Source organism: Oryctolagus cuniculus, chromosome 17 (genome assembly GCF_051225735.1).
Source record: "Oryctolagus cuniculus isolate XC-2025 breed Fujian yellow rabbit chromosome 17, ASM5122573v1, whole genome shotgun sequence".
In the NCBI taxonomy this organism is placed as follows: domain Eukaryota; kingdom Metazoa; phylum Chordata; class Mammalia; order Lagomorpha; family Leporidae; genus Oryctolagus; species Oryctolagus cuniculus.
Genome location: NC_142883.1, coordinates 22,574,903 through 22,586,168, shown reverse-complemented (window position 1 = coordinate 22,586,168; position 11,266 = coordinate 22,574,903). Strand labels below are relative to the sequence as shown.

Here is an 11,266-nt window from a genome sequence, read left to right as displayed (position 1 = left end):
ACATCTTCCTTAGAAAAAAAACCTAAAATACATGATATGGTTTGTAATATAAACACCATATCTAGTGCAGCCTTGAGAAAAAAAATTACTGAACTATGCACATGGGCTTTAAAAAAACAAAAAGTAGTATTCATAACTGCTGCTTCAGATGTGTTTTCTTAGCCATCACAGATCTATAGATGGGAGAAGACTTCCTGGTCCCTTCATTACCTGTGCAGTCTTTTCATTTCACAGATGAGTAAACACAGAGGTCCAGAAAGGACTTGTGATTTTCTAGACACACAGAGTTCAGAAATGACAGAGTTAGAGTCGGAACCTGGGTCTTCTGGCTTCAGAGACAGTTCATCAAAATATAATAAAATAAAATCTTCTCAATCATTCTGTGCTTTGAATCCCTGAAGTTGCTACCTCAGCGCAACTGAACAAGAACCAACTCTAGTAGGTTTCTGAATCAAGCACAGAGAGAACATGATGGTTCAGGAGATAAACCAGCACCCACAAAATCAGTGCCCCTCATTAGTCTGGAAGTGGAGGAATGAAAATCTAATTGGGGCCATAGCCGGTAAGGTCGCCACCTGTGGTGCCAGCATCTCATATGGGTACCGTTCGAGTCCTGGCTGCTCCACTTCCGATCCACCTCTCTGCTATGGCCTGGGAAAGCAGTAGAAGATGGCCAAAGACCTTGGACTTTTGCACCCAAGTGGGAGACCAGGAAGAAAGAAAATCTCATGGTTTCAATAGAATGGATCCCTGAAGCAACAGGCAAAATGGCTTGGATCTGGTTATATGAAATGAGTTTCTAAACACATGGACATGCCAAACCAACTTTTATTATAGTAAGTAGAGCTTCAGCTCAACTACATGTTTAGGGCAGCTATAAGATATAGGTATTTTTTCTTAAATTTTAGTTCTCTTACATCAAAATTCATTGACCATAACTGGATTGAAATTAAGTCACTTTACATTGTTTTTCTTGCCCATCTTTCCCCTTGTTCCCCCCTATATCAGCTTAGGACATTTTTAGGGTCAAAACTTTCTCTAAATTAACATATAGTCTTAGCATACAAAAATGATCCAAGCCTTTCATACTTCAGCCTTTACATAAATAATGCTTAAAGATATATGGGCAATGTTGTAGAACAAAGTCTTGGAATCACACTTGGTCCACTATATCTAAATTCTACATAGAAGTGTCACTACAGGCCACATGGTGGTTCTCATAAGAAGAGGGGATAATGAAGAAGGGAATCTCCCTAGGCTGAAATCTACCAACTTTAGTCTGACACAATTTAGGCATAAGTGACTAAGGTGTGTAAAAACCTTTCAGCTAAGCAAAATAAAATGAGTAATCAGAAACATCAAGTTAGATAATTTTGAAATTATTTTGGGTTCTTTCAACGTATCTCTGTAGGTCACACAGAATGTCTGCTGTAAAAATATCTCAACCAGAATAAAATTTAGCCAGATTTTAAAACCAGGCACTTAATATCTGTAAAGGATATTAAAAAGAATAAACACAAAAGGATTGAAGGAAGAAATCAATAGCAGGCAAGGGTCTTTGGAAAAGGAGACTGGTAGGTTTCTAAAATATGTTGGTGTTGAAGGAGGTATATTTTCATGTGGTAACTATTCTGTTCAAATAATTTTTGTTATAAATTATTTTAATTTATAACAAAATTGAAACATTCAATTCAGCTGCCTTTTTCACTAATACAATTCTATTTTAAACATCACAGTCACATGTATGTAAACATCTGGGGGAATTCAGCAAAATATCTTCCATTTGGAAGCCCTGACACTTTAATGAATATAATCATTTTTTAGTCATTTCATCCTGTTCTATTTTTGACAATGTGAAAACTAGTGGCATAAAAATTAATGCCAATAAGACACATGATTGAATCAAACACTGTTATTTAAATCTGTTTGCCTCCCAAACCATTTTGCCTTAAAGCCAATTCTCAAACTTAAGAAAAATAAGGCAGTATGCTAGAGCATAAAAAAAGTTTGAGCACACTAGCAGAACCTACTTGTACAATACAATTACAAAAGACTACAAAAGTGCTATCTCCAGCATCTTCCTGGCGTAGATTGCATAAATTCTCTCATGCGACACATATCATTCACTATAAAGAGGAAGGAAAAGCATTTTTAACCCAACTTGCATTTAGGAAATTGGATACCCAATGCTTCTATCTTCTGTCATTAGGATTCTTTAACATCTTTTGTTCTATTTGTTAGTGCTATCAAAATTTACCAAGAATAAAAGTAAAATGGAAAACCAGTTACCTTATTTTAAGAGATTGTTAGTAGGGGCCTGTGTAGTAATAGACCTGTTAGCTAATTCACACTATCTGCTAACAGCAGCAGGAAAAAGGCTTGCATTCTTACCAATGAATTTCTGAGGCATTGAGCTTTTTCGTTTTGCCACATTGCTTGCTAATCTGTCCAGAACGAGAGCTCTTTCACTTCCCATCTCTGCTTTGATGTGTCTTGCCTCCACACTTGCTGGTTTGGAAAAATGAAAAAAGGAGAGGAAAAAGAACACATTGGTAAATAGTGAGAAAAGGAAATAAACTGGAAAGAAAAGTGTCCGAGGTCTTCTGCGCGCTCTGCATTGTTACCTGTTGGTACTACTGAGATTCTTGGCCAGGTACCTGCCGTGGTCAGTGAAGCCGACAACAGGGCACATTCAAATCTTGCAGTCTTATGCTGAGATGGGAAAGCCCAACCCATCCCCAACCAGTACCTTCATTAGCAAGAGGAAGTATTAAATAAACAGCCTGGACGTGGTTGGTTGCAAAAAGATAGATAGATGGAGATCTTCTAACCCCCTTCAGCGTTCTTTCTGATTCTGAGTAACTGCGTGTGACACCTGCAGACTGATATAATTCTTAACAACTTTGAAAAGAAAAAAAAAAAGTATGGTGCCCCAGATTTACTGTTCTGTTTATGTTAATAGCACTTTTGAAAATAGATACATTCACCCAGATAGCAAAAAATCTACTCAGTGATTTGTGTATTGAAATTCTGAGGGTTTTTTCTTTTCTTTTTTTTTTTGTCAGCATGCTCGTCTCAGATCCTATCTTTCATATTCTATTTCTCTGGGCCTGCATTATTTGTTTCATATGCTGTTCTTTCAAAACTGTCTCAGTTAACATTTCCCTGAGCAATACTTCTGTCTTGAAATTAAAGAACAATTTGTATAATGTACTGCTATTATTTTTCTAATGAAAAATATGAATAAAAATTGCCCAAGATTATGGGCTAAATTTTCAGTCCTGGAAAAGATCTTTGGATGGCAGTAGGCCAGTGTTCCCACACTTGCCTGCATATTAGGATCACCTAAAGAATAAATAAGAAATACCTATACCCTGGCTCCCCTTTCAGATCAATGAAATCGGGATCACTGATACAGGGGCCTGGGCAACAGTATTTTCAAAAATCCCCTGATGATTTTAAAATGAAGCCAGAATTGAGAACCACTAGAAGAATATATGAACAGCACCAATATATAATCAATTAGACTAGAGAATTGGAATACATCTGTATAATTTTTATTTATTTATTTATTTATTTTATTATTATTATTATTTTTTTTGACAGGCAGAGTGGACAGTGAGAGAGAGAGACAGAGAGAAAGGTCTTCCTTTGCTGTTGGTTCACCCTCCAATGGCACCCCGACCGGGACTAGAACCCAGTGTGCCGGCGCCGCAAGGCGGAGGATCAGCCTAGTGAGCCACGGCGCCGGCCTATTTATTTATTTTTAAAGATTTATTTTTATGAAAGAGTGACAGAGAAAGAGGCAGAGACAGAGACAGAGAAAGAGATCTTCTACCTGCTGGTTCACTCCCAAAATGGCCTCGGGGGCCAGAGCTGGGCCAGGACAAAGCCAGGAGCCTAGAACTCCATTTGGGTCTCCCAAGTGCGTGGCAAGGGTCCAAGTACTTGGGCCATCTTTCACTGCTTTCCCAAGCACATTATCAGAGAGCTGGATCCAGAAGTGGAGAATCTGGGACACAAACAAAAGCTCCAGTATGGGATGCTGATGTTGCAGGCAGCAGCTTAACTCACTGTGCCAATGTTACAGGCCCTTAAATAGAGTATAATTCAGAGTGGCCATATCAGAGTGCCTGGTTTGAGTCCTGGCTATTCTGCTTCCCTGTCCAGCTTCCTGCTAATGTTTATTCTGGGAGGCAGCAGATGTTGGCTCAGGTACTTAAATCCCTGCCACCAATGTGGGAGGTTTGGATGGAGTTCTGAAGTTCCATGGTCTTGGCTTCTGCCTGACCCAGCCATGGTTTTTGCTGACATTTGGGGAGTGAAGCAGCAGATAGAAGATCTCTCCATCTCTCTGTCTTTCAAATGAAATGAAAGCAAAAATTTTTTTAAATTCATAGCACAATTTACCTTGATACAGCAGACAGTATCCAGTAAGATGTCATCTCTAAAGTTTAAAGAGAAACCAACTGTTCTAAAGTTTGAAACTTCAACACTTGAAGCTAGCCTGAGCCAGGTATTAGCAAAAAAAAATTTTTTTTTTGGTAAAGAGTCAGATAGTTAATATTTGAAATGTGTGGGACACACAAAGTCTCTGTCCTTTATTTTATTTTATTTTATTTTATTTTATTTTATTAATTCTGCCTTATACCCTTAAAAAAGATAAACTGCTACCTGTGGGCCTGGTTTGCTCTCTCCTGCACTAAGCAAACATACTGTAGTGCTACCAACATTTCTGTTTTATTATAAGTATTTGTGGAGTCTAAACTAAAATGAAATATCCGTGCATTTCTAATTCTGCTAAGAAAGAAGAAATTGAAATTAGTTTAAGAGACTAAGCCAGTGATGATTACAGAATGGAATTTTTCCTCCAAAATACTCATATATGTAGGCCTGGAAGTTGTTAGTGCTCATTCTGTAACTGAAGAGCATGATGTTTGCTGGGTAAAGAGATTCTGATACAAAGAACTAATGTCACCAGTTCCACAGTCTCCTAGACATTTAGTACCATAAATGGATATTCCCAAAAAGAAGAGAACTAGCCACCTTTGAAGGAAATGATTGAAGGGAAAGCCCTCCAGGGTAAGACATTGAGGATGAGACCCAAATCCGAATTAGAAACAGAGAATTCAAAGTACTAAATATTTTTCATTTTATTAATGGCATTAAAAAATAAAAATGTTCAGCTAGCCATTATACAAACATTATAAAGTTCAGTTTTTTCTTTTTAAATTCAAGAATAAAATGAAACCTGGCTCCAAAAGTGAGTAAGAGAAGAGGATAGTGATAGTGATAATATTTACCAGTAAAGTTCTTGTCAAAAATAATCCTAGGCTCTACAGAAGTAAATCAGAGCCTAGAGTCTAAACTATTAACAGCTACTGTAAGGCCCAGAATAAAGTTCTGGGTTTTGGACTAGTGGAGTACTGCAACTTTAGCACTTCAGCTATTGGACAGGACACTACTGTTGAGTGAAGTGGGTCAAATTCTGTCCAGCAAAGGGATAGGTTTAAATGACCAAACAGGAAACTATTATATATATATTATTTCCTTTCACACAAACCACCACCAGATGTGGCACTACCCAAAGCCCCAAGGGTAGAAAGATGAAAGACATAGGCTGGAATCTGAAATAAGTTCCTGAGGGTGTTACAAGGAGGTTTTTTTTTAGCAGCAGGAGAAAAGCAGTGAAGTTTATGCTCTGACCAGTAACATTTATTCTGGTTGGAGCAATTCTAAGAGGATTAAATCCAAATGAGGCTCCCCCTACCCTATCTTTACTACTAAAAAGACTTAAAGTGAAATGAAAATAAAAAAGAGATCTCTTGGAATTTTTACCTTTTATTTCCACTTACCACTATTCTTATCAGTCTCTTGGCTCTCATGGCCAAATCATTACCTGGGACCTATCCATGCATTATCCTGCCAGTCTAGTTTTCCCATTGGCCTCTCAGCAGTCACAGTCTACATTACACCAAAGTCTCTATCAGTGACAACAAACAGCTTCCTGGGGACACGTAGTCAACATCCTCTGCATTTGTGAGGATGCTGAAGCACAGACACATTGACCTAAATAAACATACTGAGGGCACGGCACTAATGGCAACTTCTGAGATAACATCAGCTTTTATTCCTGGTTACCCATCAAGCTAGTCTTGACAGTCATTTCCACAAAAATCTTACACAGTAAGTAAGTGAGTGACCAAATATCTAACATTTGAAAAAAAAAATCGGAGAGTTCATTCATGGACAGCAAATATGAGACATATTTGTTAACTCACCTTCACTGAGTTAACTATATTTTCTAATTGCCAAGTTAGACAAAGGCTCACTTTCTTTTTCTTTAAAGATTTATTTATTTATTTGAAAGGCAGAATTACAGACAGAGAGAGAGGTCTTCCATCTGTTGGTTCACCCTCCAAATGGCTGCAACAGCCAGAGCTGAGCAGATCCAAAGCCAGAAGCCAAGAGGTTCTTCCGGGACTCCCGTAGGGCACAGGGGCCCAAGGACTTGGGCCAGCTTCTGCTGCTTTCCCAGGCCATTAGCAGGGAGCTGAATCAGAAGAGCAGCAGCCAGCCAGCCGGCGCTGTGGCATAGCAGGTGAAGCCGCCGCCTGCAGTGCTGGCATCCCATATGGACCTCAGTTGGAATCCCGGCTGCTCTATTTCCGATCCAGCTCTCTGCTATGGCCTGAGAAAACAGTAGAAGATGGCCCAATTCCTTGGGCCCCTGCACCCGCATGGGAGACCTGGAAGCTCCTGGCTCCTAGCTTCAGATTGGCCCAGCTCCAGTCATTGTGGCCAACTGGGGAGTGAACCAGCGGATGGAATAATTCTTTCTCTCTCCTCTCTCTGTGTAACTCTGACTTTCAAATAAATAAATACATCTTAAAAAAAAAAAAAAAAAAAAGCAGCTGCCAGGACTGGATGCCTGTGCTGCAGGTGGAGGCTTAACCTCCACCACAGCACTGGCCTCAAAGGCTCATTTTCAAATGAATATGATGCACTCTCATTCTGTCTCCTAAACTGCCAACTTTTTGCCTTGCAACTGTTTGCAGCTGATATACAATACTGGTCACCCTTTGAAACACAAAGAGTCACTTAGTGGTTGCACAGTCTCTTTGGGATTACAATGGAGTTTAGGTAGTGCACAGGAAAGAAAAAATAAGGGACTGTGGCTTTGGTCCTCTGTCCCAATTTTAGGGTCCAACTGTCTATACAGTCTAGACTTGTTATCTTGCCACATCATGTCTCAGAAATGCAAGTAGAGGGAAACCAGTTTGGCAAGAGAGTCAGGGAACAAGATAATGGGTTTACATGATGAAATAGGAAATCCGTTCCTGGGTAGTGTTTGGCGGTTTAATGTTGCAAGGGGTGGGTGTACATTACATGGGATGTGGCAAGGAACAATTTGCACATGTGGTTCATGATAGAGCATAGAAGGTGTAGAACTGTAATTCTGGTTCAGTTTTCCTTTGTGCCACTTGCTTGCTACATAGTGAATGTACCAATATTCATTAGCTAAGTGATTTTAAAGATATGTTGAAAAAAGCAAACAACAAAATGTAACACAAAATTAAAATCACAAAAATGGGTTCCTACCTTTATTCTCTGCACAAGTCTTACTAGTTTGGTTTTTAGCTAACTGTTTCCATTATGCAATTTCTGTCTCAAAGTGATTGTAAGGTTAACTATGTAATGTGTTGTCTTTTGTTTTTGTTCAAAATCTTCATTAGATCTTGGAGTGCTAAATGGAGCTTAAACAAGAGGCTTTATTTCCTGTCTTCTCTATGGTGTGGTCAGTCAGTAGCTAATAGAGAGTGAAACAAAGGGGTGTTATTATGCAATAAGAATTGTCTACCAAGAGATAGCTATCAGAGATGGATGCAGGATCTCACAAAAAACATATAAAACTGTTGCCCTTTGGAGCAAGGAAAATGAATGCCACTTCTTATATTAGTTGGGAACATAGACACATATTTTAAACTTTTCCTTTGGCAAAAATACAAGTTGGTAAAACATAACTTTACTCTGAAATCATTACGTTTACATTAGCTAAACTGAACCAATGAGAATGAAGATGAAAGGATCTAACTCCTGGGTTCAGAATCAAATACTTTAAAAATCTTACTGCTGCTAGAGCTCACTGTTATATAAAAATAAGTCCTGCTGTAAGAATTCATAAGTGTGAAATGAGGCTAAATCAATCTGTATACCAGCTGTTGGTCCCTGTCTGGAGTAAGGATCAAGCTAATGAGACAATGAAGTCCACATCATCTATATTTTTTCCTCTTTTCATAAATAATCCATTAAGATAGGACAACTGGAATATTTTGAGAATGTAACTCATGATATCTGGTATAGAAACTTGGACTGAAGCAGCAATATTAGTGTTTCTATTAGCCCTTTGTGTTGTATCAATAGATCAAATGTCTTATTGGACGGTGGGTTAAATAGTTCTGAAACAGAACCTAACACAGAGAGAATTCCACAAATGCTATCTCAGTAAAAGAAAATGACTGTCAAGGCCAGAAGTGCTGTCGCCCATGTCTTACATTCTTTTGCAGGCTAGTCTTTAGCACAAGGCCTTTCGATCTGCATCCACAAAGGTTTGTCCCAAAGCTTGGCACTCACAGGATGCTACAGTTTAATTTACAATAAAGGTTTGATGAACAAGTGCTGTCTCCACAGTAGTGATGGAGCATCACCACTTTAAAGGTGAGGGATGAAGGTGTGAGGTATACTGTACTGCTCAGACTTAGAATGGAACATTTGCCCACACTGCACTCTCAATTTTAAGAAAAAAAAAAAAAAAACAGAAATGAAAACCACATGCAGAGCAGTGGCAATAACTAAAGGACTTGTTTATATTATATTAAACATTCTTTATACTTTGGATCTCAGGAAAATTACAGGAACTGTTTGAAACAAAAGGGTAATATATTGACTGGCATGCAGTATTTACACTTGATGAAGTTGTGACTTTATACATTCTGTAATCTGAAACCACCATTACAACATATTTGTCAAAAAATCAAAACTTGCTGACTTTGTTAACCCTTTATTTTTTTTTTGCTGAAACTTAAAGTATGTTGTATGCATCCATCAAACCACTGCATGAAATGCAAATGAACTCAACCTCTGTGTTTTAGCATTTCCTGAATCACCTAACACCATTGGAGACAGTTGAAAAGTTTCTTTTGTTATGTTACCTAATTTTAAATTCATGTAAAAGGTTGTGGGAATAGAGTAAGGTGGTGACCTTATTTCAAAATCAATAATTTTGAATTTGGAGTATCCTTTACAAATTTTTCCCCCTACTTTCAGGAAAAAAAAAATACAGCCAATCATGTCAAAAAGTAGGGGAAAAAACTCATCCAAATGTCTACTGATGGATGGACAAATAGAATGTGGTAAATCCATACAACAGACTATTATGCGGCCAAAAAAGGAATTAAGAGCTGATACATATTTCAACATGGATGAACCTTAAACACATGCTAAGTGAAAGAAGCCAGAATAAAAGGCCACATAGTCTATGATTCCATTTACATTGAAATGTCCAGAGAATGTAAATCCATAGAGACAGACAATAGATTAGTGGCTTCCAGGGGCAGAAAGTGGGAACGGGAGGTGTCAACTAAGGATTTTTTCTAGGGTGGATGGAAATGTAACATAATGATGATGGTAGTATAACTTTATGAATATGCTGAAACTACTGTACTGTACACTTAAAAAGGTGAATTTTATGGTATGAGAATTACATCTAGAGTTTCTTTAAAAATAGAATATATAGCTAATCACAAAACAACTAAAGTTGTAGAAATTTTTAAGTCAGTCACTGAATTTTGAGATGAGTCTTGGTTTTCCTATCTCTAAAATTAAGAAGAGGATTCAATGCCCTCTTTCATACTTCTAGCTTTAAATATTAATGAATCCACTTGGTATCCAGTGGATTTTTTCATGACTTGGGAATGTCTCACAAGTAAGAGCTTTGCTTATTTTCTAAAATGTGGAACTGCAAGTAAAAGATGCCTATAATGTGTCCTTGGGTAAGTAAGTAATGCCTGATTAACATGAAGCTTGTCATTCTTATGTCAAACTCAAGTTTCGGGACTGGCATTGAGGCTCAGTGGGTTAAAGCCATGGCCTGCAGTGCCAGCATCCCATATGGGCACCAGTTTGAGTCCCAGCAGTTTGAGTATTTTCAAATAAATGCATCATATATATATACATATATATATATATATATATATATGTAGAAAAACTCAGGTTTCGGGTTTTTTTTTTAAAGGAGTGACCATTCCTCTTTAGAAATACGAAGGAAATCCAACTTTTTGATAAAACTAAGGATGCCACCAGGATAAACAGCAGAAGCAGAACAAACCAACAGAATTCAGTTGGCCAACTCTGAACACTGTAAAACAGGCTGTATCTGAAACACAAATTTTCTTTCATTTAAAACAGAGATTTTTTTTTAAGGTTTATTTATTTATTTTTATTTGAAAGGCAGAGTGGCAGAGAGAGAGGGAGAGAGGGAATGAGAGACAGCCTGGGCTAGGCCCATTGAAGTCAGGAGCCTGGAACAGCATCTAGGTCTCCATGTGGGTGGCAGGGACCCAAGTACCACAGCAGCACCTGCTGCCTCCTGGGATGCTTTATCAGGAAACTTAATTAGAAGTGGAGTATCAAGGACTTGAACTCACTCTCCAACATGGGATGTAGGTGTTCCAAGCAATAGCTTAACCCACTGAACCACAACATCCAAAATAGGAACAGCTTAAATCCTAATGATTTCCATCCGATTGTTCCTGAGTTTCACATTATTTCTGCCATATTTTTGTAATACTTCTGCTTTAGGCTGTTCAAATGATTCAACTGCAACTACTCTTGTAGAAGTCCAAATCTCAGGACGATTTGTTCTTACTCTAAATAAGCAGTAGGTTCAAGCAACCAAAGAAAAATGTCAGATAACCCAAGCTGCAAAACCAAGCTGATGGTTGACTGGACAGGACAAAGGACAACTGCAGAGATGTGACATGAAATGTTTCAGGTTGTTTCAACCAAAGAATGAAAAGGAAAAAGACTGCAATGGATACATGGAAAGATATCTATTAGTTCAACCAATAACCAATAGGCATCTAATTCAAATCAATGAACAAAACAGGAAATCCCCAAAGACAAATATAAACATCACAATAAATCATGTAAGTAGACAAGAGGGAGATCTTCCATTTGCTGATTCACTCCTCAAATGGCTACAATA

The 11,266-nt window shown here is 38.1% G+C and overlaps 1 protein-coding gene across 7 annotated transcripts in view; it reads right to left on the bottom strand.

Annotated features, from left to right (window-relative positions):
- The window catches only part of IKZF3 (IKAROS family zinc finger 3), a 119,313-nt gene that overhangs the window by 17,004 nt on the left and 91,043 nt on the right, over nucleotides 1-11,266 (bottom strand). For 4 of the 7 annotated variants that reach the window (XM_008271418.5, XM_089318048.1, XM_089318050.1 and 1 more), the window contains one exon: nucleotides 2,392-2,508. In XM_008271418.5, coding sequence (XP_008269640.1) covers nucleotides 2,392-2,508 — 117 coding nt within the window. Of the gene's footprint in view, nucleotides 1-34; nucleotides 2,127-2,391; nucleotides 2,509-2,624; nucleotides 2,970-11,266 lie in introns of those variants that run through there. The other 3 variants (XM_008271419.5, XM_089318051.1, XM_089318049.1) reach the window with 3 other exon arrangements.